Source organism: Podarcis vaucheri (assembly GCF_965113315.1).
Source record: "Podarcis vaucheri genome assembly, chromosome: 15".
NCBI lineage: Eukaryota > Metazoa > Chordata > Lepidosauria > Squamata > Lacertidae > Podarcis > Podarcis vaucheri.
Window position 1 is genome coordinate 6,347,062 of NC_138753.1, and position 16,443 is coordinate 6,363,504.

A 16,443-nucleotide genomic window follows, 5' to 3' on the forward strand; every position below is an offset into this window, starting at 1 on the left:
TGTCAGTGAAGAAGAGGGTGGAGGTGTGGTGGGGCTTTGTTTGGGATGCTCAGCCTGCCTGCCTAACAGCTGGTGTGTGGGGTAGCACAACAGCAGCTACTTTCCCATGTGTCCTCTAGCCTCCTGCCAGCCCCAGAGCTTCCATTCTAGTTGTGGATATTTTGGGATACAGTATGGATTGAAGAAAGAGGGGCAGAAAGGGTGTTTAGAGGGTGCTTCCCACTTTACATGATTTCATTTATATGTGCAGTCCCCTGGAATGTAACCCCCATGTAAGTGGGGAGTCACCTGTATCCTATTTAAAACAATACACAAAACTGTGCATCTAAAAGTTGCAGGTCTTTGCCTACCGCTGAAAAGATAGTGCCAAGCCTCCCTGGAGGAGGAGGGTGTTCTAGAGTCAGGGCAGGGGGCACAAGGATAGGGATCCCTGTTGCCGGTCCTTATCTAATTCAGCATTAAATGGCAAAGATAAGGAGGGAGAACGAGAACAGCTCCCTGAAGAAGATCTCCGCATCCAGGCAGGTTTATTCAGGAAAAGGTGGTAACTTAGTCCTCTAGAACTTAAGAGAATATCTGTGTGTCCCAGAACAAATTCATATTTAAGAAGTTCAGAGGTGATGGGAAAGCTTATATTTTCAGAGACATTTGTTTGCCACTTTCATATTTGAGGAGGCCCAAAATTACTTCCTAAGGAACCTGAGGATTCCCCAGAACACAGCTGGAACAGAGTTTTTCAAAGGAAACAGATCATTCAATTACATCTTTGCGTTAACTTTCAAATACCCTCCTCCCCACACCACATCAAATCACTCGATTTTTCACACCATTTGGGTATATATCATTGAAATCCTGCCACAGATATATTCCGTTTAAACATGTTTGTTGGTATTTAAGGAAAGAGATTAGCAGTGATATGCCAAGCTGTCAGAATTTCTGATAAGGTTATTAAAGACCAAGGCAGCCTTCCAAAACAGCTTAATCCTTATCGGTGGAACTGGCAAATTATGAGTCGAGAAGCTTTCTGCTTCATCTTTGAGGGGGGAAAAGAGGAGTCTTTAGACCTGGTAAACAAGCAACCCGGAGTTTTGTACTGTGTTACAGCTTAGACATATATATCATAGTTGCTGACAGGTATCTAGTGTATTAAAGCCATTGCGATTGCTCAATGTGTTTCATCAAGTTCACTCGTATTCTTCGGTGTGATACATCCAGTTAGTCCAAAGAAGCTAGGGGATCAGGAATATAGATGTGGACTCACAGGCTCCGTCTCACGCAAAAGTTCCCTTCCCCCATAGTTTTTATTAACCCTAGTGTAGAATCATTCATACATTGGTGCTAGCCAAGGATTATCCTTTTTAACCCTATGTGAGACCATGCTTTGAGGTAGCTTTGCAAGCCATAGTTAGGAGGCAATTCTGGGTAGCATCAACTGTGATTAGTGCCAGCATGCCCACAACACCACTCTACGCTAAAGGAAATCTTAGGAAAGTGTCTACAAAGCCACTGTGTATGCCTGATTTTAGGAGATTAGAAACACGGTTACATTGGGCCGTTGAGAACAATGGGATTTTCTCTCAAGTAAATGTGCATAGAATCTCCTTATCAACCTGCCTTCACATTATGATCCATGGAAGAGGCAGTCCTGGTGGTTCCTAGGTTAACTGAGTTGTGTGGTTCAGGTGCCCTTGGAAGATCCTTTTCAGTGGTGGCTCCACATCTGTGATATGACTGTACCGCTGAGATGTGTCTCGCCTCAACTTAGTATTGTTTCAGGCATCTCTTTTTTGTTTTAAAAAAATCATATTTCACTAGGATTTTAGTGGCTAAAGAGGTAATTGTGCTACTTATGCAGTATATGAGAATTACTTTATTGATTTATTATGCTTTCATATTATTATTAATTTTTAAAGTACCGTAAATTTCCAGTATAGAATCTTTCATAAAACTGCATCCTTGAACATACTTCGCTTTGACCTATATTCCTAAGAACTGCAGACATTTTAAGCTTTATCTGTGTTGCATCCTCATTATGTTTTCTCCCATCCTTTGCGGGCTAGAAAAAGAGTTTTGTTTTCTAAAAAAAACAACTGCTGTGGATCTATGTAAACAAGCTCTCAAAACTTCCTAGGGTTCAACAGCCTTTGTGGGAATTCCCTTCCATATAAATGTTTGGCAGCCAACCAGTTAGGTTGGCAGTCTGGATCAAAGGTTGCCACTTCTTGGGGAGCTTTAATAGGTGATAGGCTCTTTTAAGCACTTGTCATGCATGGTCACTGAATAATCAAGCACAGCTTCTAGCTATTTACACTAGCAGTAAAGATGCTTGGAAATCTCATTTCCCCCAAGGTTGTTGTACATAGAAAGTGCACATGCTGGAGTATTTGTAACACAATTTCTGTAAAGTAAAATTGAATACCCTGAGGATTACAGTGGACGCTCAGGTTGCAAACGTGATCCATGCAGGATGCACGTTCACAACCCGCGTCTGTGCATGCACGGGTTGTGATTTGGCATGTATGCGCAAAGCACAATTTAGTGCTTATGCGCATGCGTGACCGCCAAAACCCGGAAGTAACCCGTTCCGGTACTTCCGGGTTTCGGCGGTCCACAAGCCGAAAAAACGCAACCTGAAGTGTCTGTAATCCGAGGTATGACTGTACTGCAAAGAGCAGAGGTTTTCACTTTTGTGAGTCCAGGGCTCCCTTGACCAACTGCATTCTTTCTGCGGCACCTCTGTGGGGCTCAGGAGATCAGTTATGTCACCCCTTGCCTGCAGAGCTGGCAGCATTTCACCCTTTTTCGAACACCCTCCCTTGTGGCGTGATCCCTCAGCCCTCCTCTCTTCTCCCCTCCCCTCTCTTCTTCGGAGTCCTCTGTTCCGCGAGTCTCTTCGTCTAGCGGTTTTTTCGTCTTGCGAAGCAACCCTATTAGCGGCTTAGCGGCTTAGTGCTATTAAAGGCGTAGCGGCTATTAAAGCCTTAGCGGATTAGCGGCTAAAAGGCTATTAGCGGCTTAGCGGCTTAGAAAAAGGGGGGAAACGGGGAAAAATCGGAACACTCGCAAGACGTTTTCGTCTTGCAAAGCAAGCCCATAGGGAAAATCGTCTTGCGAAGCAGCTAAAAAATGGAAAACCCTTTCGTCTAGCGGGTTTTCCGTCTTGCGAGGCATTTGTCTTGCGGGGCACCACTGTATCATGCCTTCGGCAAGTTTCTCCAGTTTTGCTGGTGACCCCTGACATAGAAGCATAGTGAAACAGTCTTGCCAATGTCTATTAAAAGCTACTGGCTCGTACACTGATATTGTTGTTTTTAAGTACCCTACAGACATGGTCGATGTAAGTCATTTGTGGCATGACAACACAGAAAGGAAGTGGGGGAAAGAAACCTCTTAGGGTTCAGTTTATAATAAATTGAGCCATATCATGGTTAAGGAAGCCTAACTGTGGCTTTCTGCTGTCTCTGTGAAGTGACAAACCACCGTTTGCAATTGGCTGGCAAACCAGAATCTGAAACCGTAGTTTGAAAGCCATGGTTTGGTCACTTTGGTGTGATGTCTGAATTGCCAGGCTATCACTATAGAAGGGCAGGTGTCTAAACCCTTGTTAGCACAAAGCATGATTTGGCTCGATGCCTGAACAAGCTTTCTTTCCCTATTGCCTGGAAGCAGTTCTTTTTCGACCTGGGCAAGTCAATACTGGACTATTTACAAGCCAGACTTCCTGGGACGGGATGGTAGAACAAATGGGTTGCATGCAGACGGTCCCAGGTTCAATCCTTGGTTGTCTCTGTTTAAATACGGGTCCAGTAGCAGCTGATAACAGAGACCCTTCCCAACCAGAGATCTTGGAAGAATTGCTGCCAGTCAAAGTAGACAGCACTGGGCTGGATGGACCAGTAGTCTGAGCTAGTATAAGCCAGCTTCCTATATCCACAGTTGAGAGACCGCAGCTGAGTGGTAGAGCATCTGCTTTGAATGCAGAAGGTTCCAGCTTCAATCTCCAGAACCTCTACATAAGATTCCGTCTGAAAATCTGCTTGCTTCTACTGGTCAATGTAGGCAATACATGAGTTTAGTGAACCCATTCTCTGACTTAGCAAGCTGCACTTATACAGTGGTACCTCGGGTTACATACGCTTCAGGTTACATACGCTTCAGGTTACAGACTCCGCTAACCCAGAAATAGTACCTCGGGTTAAGAACTTTGCTTCAGGATGAGAACAGAAATCATGCAATGGCGGCACGGCGGCAGCAGGAGGCCCCATTAGCTAAAGTGGTGCTTCAGGTTAAGAACAGTTTCAGGTTAAGAACAGACCTCCAGAATGAATTAAGTACTTAACCCGAGGTACCACTGTACTAACAAAACGCAGTCCTTTAAGAAAAGAAAACCCTTAAACAATATTTTCCTGATGTAGACATTTTTTACAACAGTGCTGTTTCTAGTAGCTTCAGTCCCCAGAGAATGGGGCAGACTGCTGGACTTCAGAAAAACATGCAGCGTAGTAAACAAAATTTTGCTGGCTTATCCTCTGTGTACTGAGGGGTGTGTGTGTGTGTGTGTGTGTGTGTGTGTGTGTGTGGAAGTAATGCACTTTACTTGGCAAAGCGAAGCGAAAAAAGCTGTCAGAGCCTGATGGCTCACATGAGTGTTACAAAGAACAAATACTCTACAATCCAGAAAGCTTTTTTTTATCTTGTGGTTCCTTCCTCTCCTCCTTGTGATTAATTCTGGCAAGCAACGCTATGCAACTCACTGCCCTTGCCATATAACTTTGCCCCTTCTGGCCCAGCGATACCATCACAGCTGGCAAAGTGGATGGGACCAGACAGATAACTTGCTAGGTTAAGCTTAAACCATGAGCAGAGACGTGTTTACGGGAGGGCAAATGGGGTAGTTGCCCAGGGCAGCAAAGCTGAGGTGTTGCCATGTGCACACCACCTGCAGTGACCACCCCAGGGTGCAAGCCAGGTTGCATGCCTAGTTATTTGACAGGAGAGGCTTTGCCCTGGTGCTGCTGCTGCCGCCACTACTGCTGCCAAAACCACACCTGAGGAGGGAGGCAGGCAAGGCAGCGGATGGAGAGAAAGAGCACACTACCACATGGGATTGTGAGGCCTTTGGGACTTGCACTCTGAAGTTGAGTCGAGGTATCCCCAACACACATGCAAAGAGGAAGGAATTTGGTGCTTGTGTGCTCTGTTGAGGTTGCACATGAACAAGTTCCTGGGAGGATATACCGGTACCACTTCTGCCCAGGGCTGGCAGACACCATAAAAATACACCACTGGTCATTAGGTGTACCAAGTAGCCTGATTTTGTATGAGGAACAATGTTTTGTGACCCCGTTCATCAGCGGAAAGCAGCCATGCCCTGAGCTAGAACAGTGTGCCACACTCCTGGCTTGATATTTATGTCACTCAGTACAACTCATAAAACTCTTTTCTCCCTCTTCCTGCAGCTTTACCAACAAGGCCGACTATGCCAGCTGGGTAGTGAATTCTGCGAACTGGAAGTTTTTGCAAAGGTGCTTCGAGCTTTAGATAAAAGGTAAGTCAGTGCTTACCAAAAATGGCAGCTCCTCTCGCTTTGCAAGATGAACATTTCCCCCTGTAAAATATAACTGGATGCAGTCCAATCACCACTGAGCATTTTTGATCCCTACCAGTTTCAGTGCTTAACTGACTGGTTAGAATCAGTGGGTGATCAGTGCTTAGCCTTAGAATGTGACTGGATAGCACCCACCCTTTTGCATAAAGTGCCTTGCCCAATAATTTTGTGTTTTGCAGCTGCTTTCAGCCATGACTTCCTGTAGCTTGGCTACCAGCATGTAAATACAGTAGTCATGTTCTGACTTAAAAGACATAGCTTTATAAAGATTTTAACCTGGAGATGTATCACAAATATGCCCTACAGTGTAATCCTAATAAATGTAAGCACCATTGGGTTTAACAGAACCCTTAGGTAAGTGTATCTACAGTAGAAGCTTTCTTTAAAGCTTAGTTTAAGACAGAGGTGGCGAGACCTCCCTGGTCCTAGGAAGGCAATGGTCAGAATCTACTAGTGAGCCTTTCTTCTTATATGTGCGTTCTCTTTTGAGATTTCCTGTCTAGATTCCAGAGCAAAATTTAAACGCAAAAGAAAACACAGACACAACTCTCCCAAATTCTCTATTTATGTCAGAGAACATATGAGAGAGGAAGGGAATCACAGGCAACCACAGATAAACCAAACTAAAGAAGCTTTCTCTGACAACAGGCTCTCACTGGATTCAGTATCCTCTGCTACTGTGGGCAAGGAAAGGTTTGTGGGGGTGGGGGGAAGAAAAGCAAAATTCTCCCCAAAGTATGTTTTTGTTCTTCTGCCTAACAGCCCTGTTAACAGGCTCTGGCAGCTGCTTTTGTGTTGGGGTGGTGGAAGTTTGATTGATTAAGAGCTCCCAGCCTTGTGGTGCTCGCATAATTCATGTGGCTGATATTGGCTGTAGCAGGAATTCCGGATGATGGATTGCTTCCTGTTTTTGCAAATCTGGGCTGGAGGTGGCATTTTGGATTTTTGTGTGAAAATTGCAGGGTTTGGGGGTGGGTGGGTGTCTTCTACCCCACCCCACCTCAAGGACACAGCATAAATCTGTTCTGTGCTGTAAAATGTGGCAGCTGTTTGTGTGTGAGTGTGTATGTGCTGATTGCAGATGAATGTTAAGCTTTTCTGAGTTCCTGTATTACGGCAAAGAGAGATGGTGGTGTATCCAACTAAGTCCTACCACTGAAATGACTGTAAGGTAGTCATACCGATTGACTTTGGTGGGTCTGCTCTGAGTAGGAATAGCATTGAATACCACCCATGGATACAGGGAGGGCAGGGAATGCATCTGTCCCAAAGGGTTTAACCAGATTGTAATTTGTGGTCTCTTTACTTTTTCGTACAGAGTTTTTCAACCCTTTTGAGTCCACGGCTCCCTTAACCAACTACATTCATTCTGAGGCACCCCTGTGGGGCTCAGGAGCCCAGTTATGTCACCCCTTGCCTGCAGAGCTGGCAGCCCCTCACCCTTTTTCAAACACCCTCCTTAGTGGAGTGTTCCCTCAGCCTCCTCACCTCTCCCCTCTCCTTAGGAGTACTCCGGGCATCTACTGCTGCTGTCCCTGGCCTCTGAACTGCTCCATCAAACAGCTGTGCAAGCCTTTGGGAGGCAGAGACGCCAGGGCATCAGAGGAAGGAGGGAAGGAAAGAGGGTCAGAGGCCTGTGTTGCCCGCAGCACCCCTGACCATAATTCACGGCACCCCAGGGTGCTACAGCACACTGGTTGAAAACCACTGCTTTAGTAAATGGCTTGATAGTTCAGTGCCGGTTGGTTAAAACAGAAACTCACACTGTAGTTCCCAAGGGGTAAGCCCCTTAAACTCATTGGAGCTTATCCCCGGTAAGCACACCTTTGGACTGCAGGCACAAAGTGTTTGTTGGAAGGAGGTGAAACGTTTTTATCTTCTTCCTCTTCCTTCTGTTTCCCTTTCAGACATCTACTTCACCACTGTTTTCAGGCATTGATGGACCATGGAGTAAAGGTGGCATCCGTGTTGGCCTATTCGTTCAGCAGGAGGTGTTCCTACATAGCAGAATCAGATGCTACCGTAAAAGAAAAAGCTATCCAGATTGGATTTGTCTTAGGTAACTGTGGGTGAAATAGGATATTAGTCTATCTTGCTTGCTTGGAACTTTGTAAGAGGCACATGAAGAAGAAACTGAAATAAGATTTTCTTTCTCCCCTATTACATATTTTACTAAGGATGTCGTCATGCTGCAGTTCGCATGGCTGCTGAAAGGCGGTACTGTGAAGTACAGCATGACCATAAACTGGGTGAGGAAGAGGGACTCAGAGATGGAGGCAAACGGGCACCTGGCCTTGGCCAGCAAGTGGAGGTTCAGAGGGGTAAGGAGTAGGCAGTGTTGGCGAGTGAAGCGAGAAGGGGAGCAGCCTATAGAACACTGTTTCTCAAACTTGGGTCCCCAGCTGTTGTTGGACTACAACTCCCATCACCCCTAGCTAACAGCACTAGTGATGATGGGAGTTGTAGTCCAACAACAGCTGGGGACCCAAGTTTGAAAGGGAAAAAAACTGCTGGGGGGAGGGGAGAGAAAGTAAAGAAATAGCTCAATTCCTTTCTTCAAAAGAAAGTCAATACTGTGTAGCTTGGATCCAGAGAATTGCCCAACTGCTAACAATAGTAAATAAATAAAATGGGGAAGTGTAGGACCCTTCTCTATGGTAATGGCGCCCTGGTTGCACAACACCTTGTTCATGTCGGTTGCCTTTGTAGGAGGCTTCCTCTCGGACGCCGGCTGGTACAGCGATGCTGAGAAGGTCTTCCTCTCCTGCCTTCAGTTATGTACACTTCACGACGAGATGCTCCACTGGTTTCGTGCAGTGGAGTGCTGCGTGAGGTAAGCCCTGTCCCCATTTTTTAGCAAAAGGGTGAGATGCTCGTGCTGCAGGGTGTGTCTGTGCTTAACGCGAGTAAATTATGAAGTGGCCATGATGACTGGATAATGGGCTGCTGTTCATGGAGGCCACCAGTGTAGATTGTGCAAGATCCTAGTGCCTGTCCGTCCCCATCGACAGTGACTCTGACGGGACAGAGAACAGCTAGTGCAGAGGGCAGGTGTCAGGCAGGGTTAGCGCACCTTTTGCTTCCTGTCCTTCCCTCTGGTTGCCATGGTCTGTGTTTCTTCTTGATCCTGCACTTTAAAGCACACACATTTCCGCTCCATGGCTTAGATGGCTTTAAAAGGGGCCAAACAAATTCCAGGGCGGTCATTGACTCCTGCAGCGATGGCTATGTTCTACTTCCTACAGTTAGAGGAAGCATGCCTGTGGATACGAGTTGCTAGGAACCGCAAGGAGGGAGAGTGCTGCTGAACTCAGGTCCTGCCTTCAGGTTTCCCATGGGCACCTGCTTGGCCAGTGTAAGGAAAAAGCATTGGACCTGGTGGGCCACTTGTCTGAGCCAGCAGAGCTCTCCTTACATTCTTCTGGGATTGCCCTCCGGAGACCCATATGTCCAAATTGGACCTCCCCAGGGTTTCCAGCTTGTTCTGCGCAATGGCTGCTGGAATGGGATTCATTGGCAAGCAATCCTGGGAGATGACGTGCATCTGTGAGTGTGTACGGTTAGCCAATCACTCACCCTCCCCATTCCCAGAGTTGCTCTTCCATAAAACTAGTGGCTGCCAAGGGGCAAGTGAGACTATCCATAGCAGGTAGCCTTACGATACAAAGCCTGTGGTGATGGTTCTTTGGGGTCATTTGCAGCCCCGTGGGTGTGACTGCACCCCATGATTCCCCATTCAGAGAACCACACTTACAAGTAATGAACCTGTTCTTCCTCCAGTGTCCCAAGGACCTCTTTGTTACCTGGTCTGCACTTGTTTAAAAAACAAATAAATCCAAGGCCTGGGAAGTACGGACTGCATGTTCAGGGCCATGGTTTCAATCAATCTTGCTGTGTGCTTCTGATGTGCAAACAAGGTGACATTTCCTGCCTGGAGAGCCAGGTCACTGCTGCCCCCCCCCCCATCGTCCTCTGCCTGCTTGTTATTGACTCTTGGGGGATTGTGCTGACTTAATGCTTAGCTGTGATTTCCTGCAGATCCTTGTACTGCAGAACTGGCAGAGGACTTTGTCATTTTTTAAAAAAAGGCTGGAAGAGGAGACAGACCCTATTCCTGTTTTATTAATATGTGCAACTCAATGCACTAATAGCATTCCAGTACAAGATGGCTGTTTGGAATTATTCCTAGTCGTCCTTGCAAGAACACACTCAACTGCTCGGGGCTTCGTTGAATGCTTTATATTCACTTTTAGGCTTTCCCTAATAAATTACTAGGGACGCGGGTGGCCCTGTGGGTTAAACCACAGAGCCTAGGGCTTGCTGATCAAAAGGTCGGTGGTTCGAATCCCCGCGACGGAGTGAGCTCCCGTTGCTCGGTCCCTGCTCCTGTCAACCTAGCAGTTTGAAAGCACGTCAAAGTGCAAGTAGATAAATAGGTACCACTCCGGTGGGAAGGTAAGCGGCATTTCTGTGCGCTGCTCTGGTTCACCAGAAGCGGCTTAGTCATGCTGGCCACATGACCCGGAAGCTGTACACCGGCTCCCTCAGCCAATAAAGCGAGATGAGCGCCGCAACCCCAGAGTTGGCCACGACTGGACCTAATGGTCAGGGGTCCCTTTACCTTTAATAAATTACTACTTAAGGTGGATTAAACAGAGTAACTTTCACTTGTCTAGGAATTGAGATCTATGGTGGGAATGAACTTCCAAATATCTTACCATTCCCCCCACCCCCCAAAAAAGTTTTGCCTGCTCTGTCATGGGGAGAAGCTTCTTTGGTTGCTCTGGAGCAGACATGTCCTGGTTGTTTAAAAGCCAAGAGCCTCCTCGCCTCCTGGGAGGCATCTTAAAGTGGGTGAGGGGAGGCTATTAGAGCAGGAGGGTGATTGTGGCGGCACTCCTTCCAGTGCTTTCAGTCACATGCAGGCTGCGTCCACACCATATGTTTTATCTCTTTATTGTTTTATAAAATTATTTCTATAATGGAATTTCATTTTAAAAATTCAGAGAAGTTTACAGCGATTAAAAATACATTAAGAACAATACCAAAAAAAAAGGACCACCAGCTGACTTACCATGAAACATATTTTTCTTGGCTGCATAAGCCTGGCAGCAAAGAGAAGTCTTCAGCAAACACTGGAAAGTCATTTAAAGCACATTCCTCACTCCAAAGAATCCTGGAAACTAGTTTGTTAAGGGTGCTTGGAGTTGTTCTGTGAGGAGTGAACTGCTGTTCCCAAGATTCTTTTGGTGGTGGGAGGGAATGTGCTTTAAACTTGTGATGTGTATGGAGCTGTAGTGCCTTGTAAGATAACCCTTAATCTCTGGCCAGTTTATTGGTGTCACACACTCACTGAATTAAATGGTCAGATTACCAGAGGCATGTGTCCAAAGTACAATCCTTTGGTGTATTCAGAAAAAAATTGGGAAAGGAATGTGCTTTTTTTATTAAAAAAATATTACAAAATGTACAACTCATATGACTGCTACAAAATTCACTGACCACTCATTAATCATAGCAATTCACAATAAATAAAACACGCACACACAGCTGTGTAATGTCTTGTAATTTGTTGTTCTACAATGCCACAAGCAAAATCTACTTTCTCATAAATCCATCAGTATTATCCTCCCTTTAAGTCTTCAGAAAGCAAAATACCTCAGACACATCTGCAGTATGCCATATTTTAAATCTGTAATTGAGGTCAGGGGCAGTATTTCTTTTCCAATAAGGATAAGTTATTTTATTTTTCAATCTTGTGTTTTTATTGCATGCTTTTAAAATGCACCTGGTATTCTGTGATATACTGGCTCGACAGTGAGCTCATTACACTTGTCTTGTACACCACAATGCAAAACATTTTGGTTTGTTAAACCAGAGTTTCCTGTTGCATCTGAACTGGACAACTGTGGTTTAATCCCTGACTACAAACTAGAATTGGTTTCTATCTTGGTCTGTAGACAAAGGCCATCCCAGTCACTGGAAGCTGGTTTAACAAACCGCCAAGGTCTTGCATTGCGTCATCCAGGAGAGGGGAAGAGGAACACATGGGCGAAATACTACTTCTTGACGCAGTAAACAATGGTTTGTTGAACCAACATTTGCATCTGAACCAGGCTGCTACCTCTGAACGTGTCTTCCTGCCTGTGGTTTGGCGGCATGCATTAAAGAAATTACTTAGGATGTTAAAATACTATTTAACGGTGATGAGAAGCTTCCGTGTTTCATTTGAGGATGCAAGATCACAAAGCCTTTTAATAGTCTGAATCGCTCAGCAACTTTCCCGCTCACGGTTTCAAGATCCTTTTGTGTCTTGCCCTAGGTTGCTGCATGTCCGGAATGGCAACTGTAAATACCACCTGGGAGAAGAAACGTTCAAATTAGCGCAGTCTTACATGGACAAGCTAGCAAAGCATGGCCAGCAAGCCAACAAAGCTGCTCTGTATGGGGAGCTGTGTGCCCTGCTCTTTGCAAAGAGCCATTACGATGAGGTGAGCGTCTTTTGCAGAATCCAGCCTAAAATGTCTCCGCATAGGAAGTAGCTCAGTGGCAGAGCATGTCTTTTGTATGCAGAAGCTTCAGTGCTAAGGTCCTCAGTCGAGCACCTTCCCTCGGTCCCACCAACACCAGAAGCATGCTTGGTGGTGACATGAGAGAGCCTTTTCTGTGGCTACTCCCATATTGTGGAATTCCCTCCCAAGAGAGGCTAGACTGGCTCCTTCCTTGCTGTCTTTCTGATAGCAGGCTAAGGTCTTCGTATTCCAATAGGCCTTTGAAAACCAGGTGCAGACCATGTTGACCGCTGTCAGGGCAATCAATATTTTAATACCAGTTCAAAGTGCGTTTTGCCGTATTTTAACTGTTGTTTTTAACTAGCTTGCCTTTATTAATCTGTGTCTTACAATTATGTTTTTAAAATGTTGTAAGCTGTTTTGAATCCCAACTTGGGAGACAGGCGGAGTATGAATATATTTAATAATAATCCCCGATGGCATCTCGGGCCAAATTAGGAGAGACCTCCACCTGAAACGCTTCTGTGTAGACAGTGCTGAACTAGGCGGACCAGTGACTTGGTACAAGGCAGCTTCCTATGTAATAAGAACAGGCCAGCTATTCTTTCCAGCACAAAGTGTTCTGTGGGTTCACTCGGCAGCAGCGCGTGGGCAGACAAAAGCAGGTTTCACTGAGGTTTGGTGACAGAATTCCAGCTGGTAAGGTGGTGCCAAATAAAATTAGCATTTGGCTAAAGCTAGCACTTGGCTCAGGTTCAAGTGCCAGAGTTTGCAGGAACCGAAGTGTTTTCGCAGTCTTTGTTGGGATAGTGTTTAAATCTTCAGCTGGGAACAAACAATTTAGGAACATAGGAAGCTGCCCTATATTAAGTCAGGCCATCTAGGTAAGTATTCTCTACGCTGACTGGCAGCGGCTCTCCAGAGTTCCAGATTGGGAGTCTGCCCTGGCTCTACCTGGAAATGCCGGGGTTTGAAACAGGGACCTTCTGCATGCATAGCAGATGCTCTATCACTGGGCTACGGCCCTTCCATCACCCTGGAGATTGGTGGCTCCAAGATCTCTTGCAGGACTCTTGGCTCCATGCAGTTTGCCAGAGTGCCTTTCCCTAGGACTTCCTGTTCCTCTGCTCTTGACTTCAGCTTTACACCTCAACAGACACCCAGCCACACCATCGCGACAGCTGATAGTCTTGCTAGAACAGCAGATTCTCATAGTTCAGAGTTTGAAAGCCAAGTTCTTGGGAGCCTCTGTTTAGATTTCTGTGAAAATCTTAGGTGCTGGATTAAGGACTGGAGAGCTCTCTTTGGCCAGGAGGCCAAAGGTCAAAAGATAAGTGGTGGGGCAGCGAGGCTCCTGCGAACCAACTGCTCCTAAACTTTATTTGAACGGCCAGGCTTGGAAGTCGGGATAGGAGAAGGGATCTGCAAGCCCCATTGGGGGTTCTGCACCTGCCTCCCCACTCCCAGCCTTGTCTCTGATTTTCATTAGAGATTACAATCTCATCTCCATAGAGGTTTAGTTGAAAAGGCAGAGCGGTACTTCAGTGAATAAAGTCAATGTGTTTGTGTGTATTGTGATATTGGAACCCAGTACCAGTTTTGCTGGACAGCCCTTGGGGTTGACGCCCTCAATTCCACCCTCTGCTTCCCTCACTGTGTCTTCTCTCTGCCATTGTTGCCACTGCTGCTTCTGCTTCCTCATTGGTGCCAGACAGAGCCAGAGAGGATGAAGGCAGTCGCAGCTCCTCCTCCTGCTCACTACCTTCTGTTATTGAGAGGCAGGGTGAACCAGCAGGTTTCCAGTGAAGAGGAGGAACAGGTCTAAGAGGCTCTTCTGAATGGATCCCCTGCTGCATTGAGGGTTCTTGGCAAATGCCCAGGTGCATTGACCATTGACAGTGACCCTGCTGGAACCTGAATTTGCTTGGTTTCATCATCCCTCCCTGTTTCTTTTTTTCCTTTGGCTATCAGATTGTAAGCCTGCAAACAAGAGCTGCTTTTGCATTTGGAAAATAATAATAATTCTGCACAGCACATTGAAAATTTGAGGCTTTTTATAAAATCTTAAATAATCCTGACAATATCCTTGGGTGCTCCACAGGCTTACAAATGGTGCATAGAAGCCATGAAGGAGATCTCAGTTGGATTGCCAGTAAAAGTAGTCGTGGACGTTTTACGGCAAGCTTCTAAGGTAAATCTAACTCTTCTACAAATAGCCTGCATGCAATTGAGCAGGGATGGAACCCATTCCATGTTTCTTGCAGAGGGAAGTGGGCAGCATCTAGTCCTGTTAAGAATCAGCCATAGAGGAGAAAATCAACAAATGAATTCCAAAAGCAGCATTTCAGACGTGTTGACCTTTATGCTTTTCCTGACAATTCATTGCTCTATCTTCCCTCTTTTTAATGGGACAGGCTTTCCACTCAGTTTAGCAGAGTCGGTGGCTATTCTTGAACAGTGGCTGCCCATAGGCAGGCAAGAATGCCTTTGCATATTCATGGTCTCTCATGACTGCTTTCTCTTCCTCTTGGCTTAGGCTTGTGTTGTAAAACGTGAATTTAAGAAGGCCGAACAGTTAATAAAACATGCGGTGTATCTTGCACGGTGAGTATATGCCCCGTTTCCGAATGTTATTGCCTGCTGCATCTTGTTTGTGGTTCTAAGTTGTGTTCCTATCTTCCAGGGAGCACTTTGGAGCCAAACACCCAAAATATTCAGACACACTACTAGACTATGGGTTTTACTTACTCAACGTAGACAATATATGCCAGTCGGTTGCAATTTATCAGGTAAGGTCCTTTGCTGCGTCTGTGCAGCCTTCAGGATTCTATTAAGTGGTTTTGTGCATGTGTGTGTTTATTTCTGCTCAGAATTCTTTACTGCAGGTGAAGTTTTGTTACTGTACTTACTTTTTTTGCCAAAGCAGATAAAATTTGCAGGCATGGTAGCAGATTAATCCTGCCAGACTTCAGAAGGAAAGCTGTAGTGATTTTCCTGGAAGAACAGCCTTTGCAGTTTGGGGCAGTTAAAAGAGGATTCACTTAATCTCCTCTAGTGTTTTATGGGCAAATTTTATGAAAATAGTAGAAGAAAAAAATAGCAGTATCCCTTGGTAAGAAACCCGAAAAAGAGGTCCAGAGTGTTGTGGGTGGAGAACTAAAAGGGATTTGCTTCCCTCCCAGTGGTTTTGTGGGCACAAGTTTTATTATTGAAATTGCTGGGAGTGCCCTAAAATTGAGATTTCTTGGGGGGTGGGATCTTTAGGGAGATTTCTTTAATAACAAGACCGAACATCACTCCCTCCCCCTACCTGGCTCTTTTAGATCTATATATAGATGTGGATAGAGATCTAAAAAAGAGATAAAGAACTCATTTGACACCTATTAACAGCAGCAAGAGCAACTAGCACAATTCTAGAAGACATTTGATTTAGACAACTTAGATTGCTGGTATTCAAAAAGTCTGGCAAATTGCTCTTCTAGAAACAATTTTCCATGAGTTGAAAGTACTTGGAGGACATACTGCAAGAAACCATTCTTTTGCAATATGGCACAGCATTATTTTATTTGCAAACAAAGAAGCCCATGGCCATATGGTCCCTCTGGTTTATTCCAAGGTGTTGGCTTTGTGAAAGTATGTCTAGGCAGACAGATGATCTTTATAACAAAAATAATAAATTTATTACTTATATGCTATGAGAGAAGGCCATTGCTCAGGCACAATTTGGGGGGGGGGTGCAGGTGTTGTGAGCCACCCCGTCCTTCTCAGCCACCCTCCAGCTGCAGGTTGCCCAAGAAGGACGCAGCAGCTCAGGCTCCCTGTGAGCCCAGCCTCATTTGCAAAAGCCTGGTGGTCCTCAGATAAAGGGTGGTATAGAAATTTAACTAATCATCAACATCATGTTTCCAGTTAGATTTTACCCATTGGCGACTTGTGTCGACAGCTGTGTGAGATACTACTTCAAATAATGCTTCATCTGTCCCACACAAGCCATGCTTTTAAAAATGTCTATGGCAGCTTCCGGGTCCTAGCTAATTGAATATTGTCTCTCACTCAAATTGTTTCAGACCGCGCTAGACATCAGACAGTCAGTATTTGGGGGCAAAAACATCCACGTCGCGACAGCTCACGAAGACCTGGCTTACTCTTCCTACGTTCACCAGTACAGTTCTGGGAAGTTTGACAATGCGCTGTGAGTACTCTGTTTACACTTTTCTGGACCCAAAGGTTTTCTTCTTGCATAATGTAAAAAATATATATATTCAAATGTTAAAAAGCATGTGGTATAGTCTTGCTGGGGCTGTACCACTTCAGACCTAATGT

The 16,443-nt window shown here is 45.4% G+C and overlaps 1 protein-coding gene across 1 annotated transcript in view; it reads left to right on the forward strand.

Annotated features, from left to right (window-relative positions):
• The window catches only part of APPBP2 (amyloid beta precursor protein binding protein 2), a 37,900-nt gene that overhangs the window by 16,009 nt on the left and 5,448 nt on the right, over positions 1–16,443 (forward strand). Inside the window, exons 2-9 of the mRNA XM_082200915.1 lie at positions 5,460–5,548; positions 7,516–7,667; positions 8,318–8,441; positions 11,931–12,099; positions 14,222–14,311; positions 14,657–14,724; positions 14,804–14,909; positions 16,188–16,312. Coding sequence (XP_082057041.1) covers positions 5,460–5,548; positions 7,516–7,667; positions 8,318–8,441; positions 11,931–12,099; positions 14,222–14,311; positions 14,657–14,724; positions 14,804–14,909; positions 16,188–16,312 — 923 coding nt within the window. The remainder of the gene's footprint in view (positions 1–5,459; positions 5,549–7,515; positions 7,668–8,317; positions 8,442–11,930; positions 12,100–14,221; positions 14,312–14,656; positions 14,725–14,803; positions 14,910–16,187; positions 16,313–16,443) is intronic.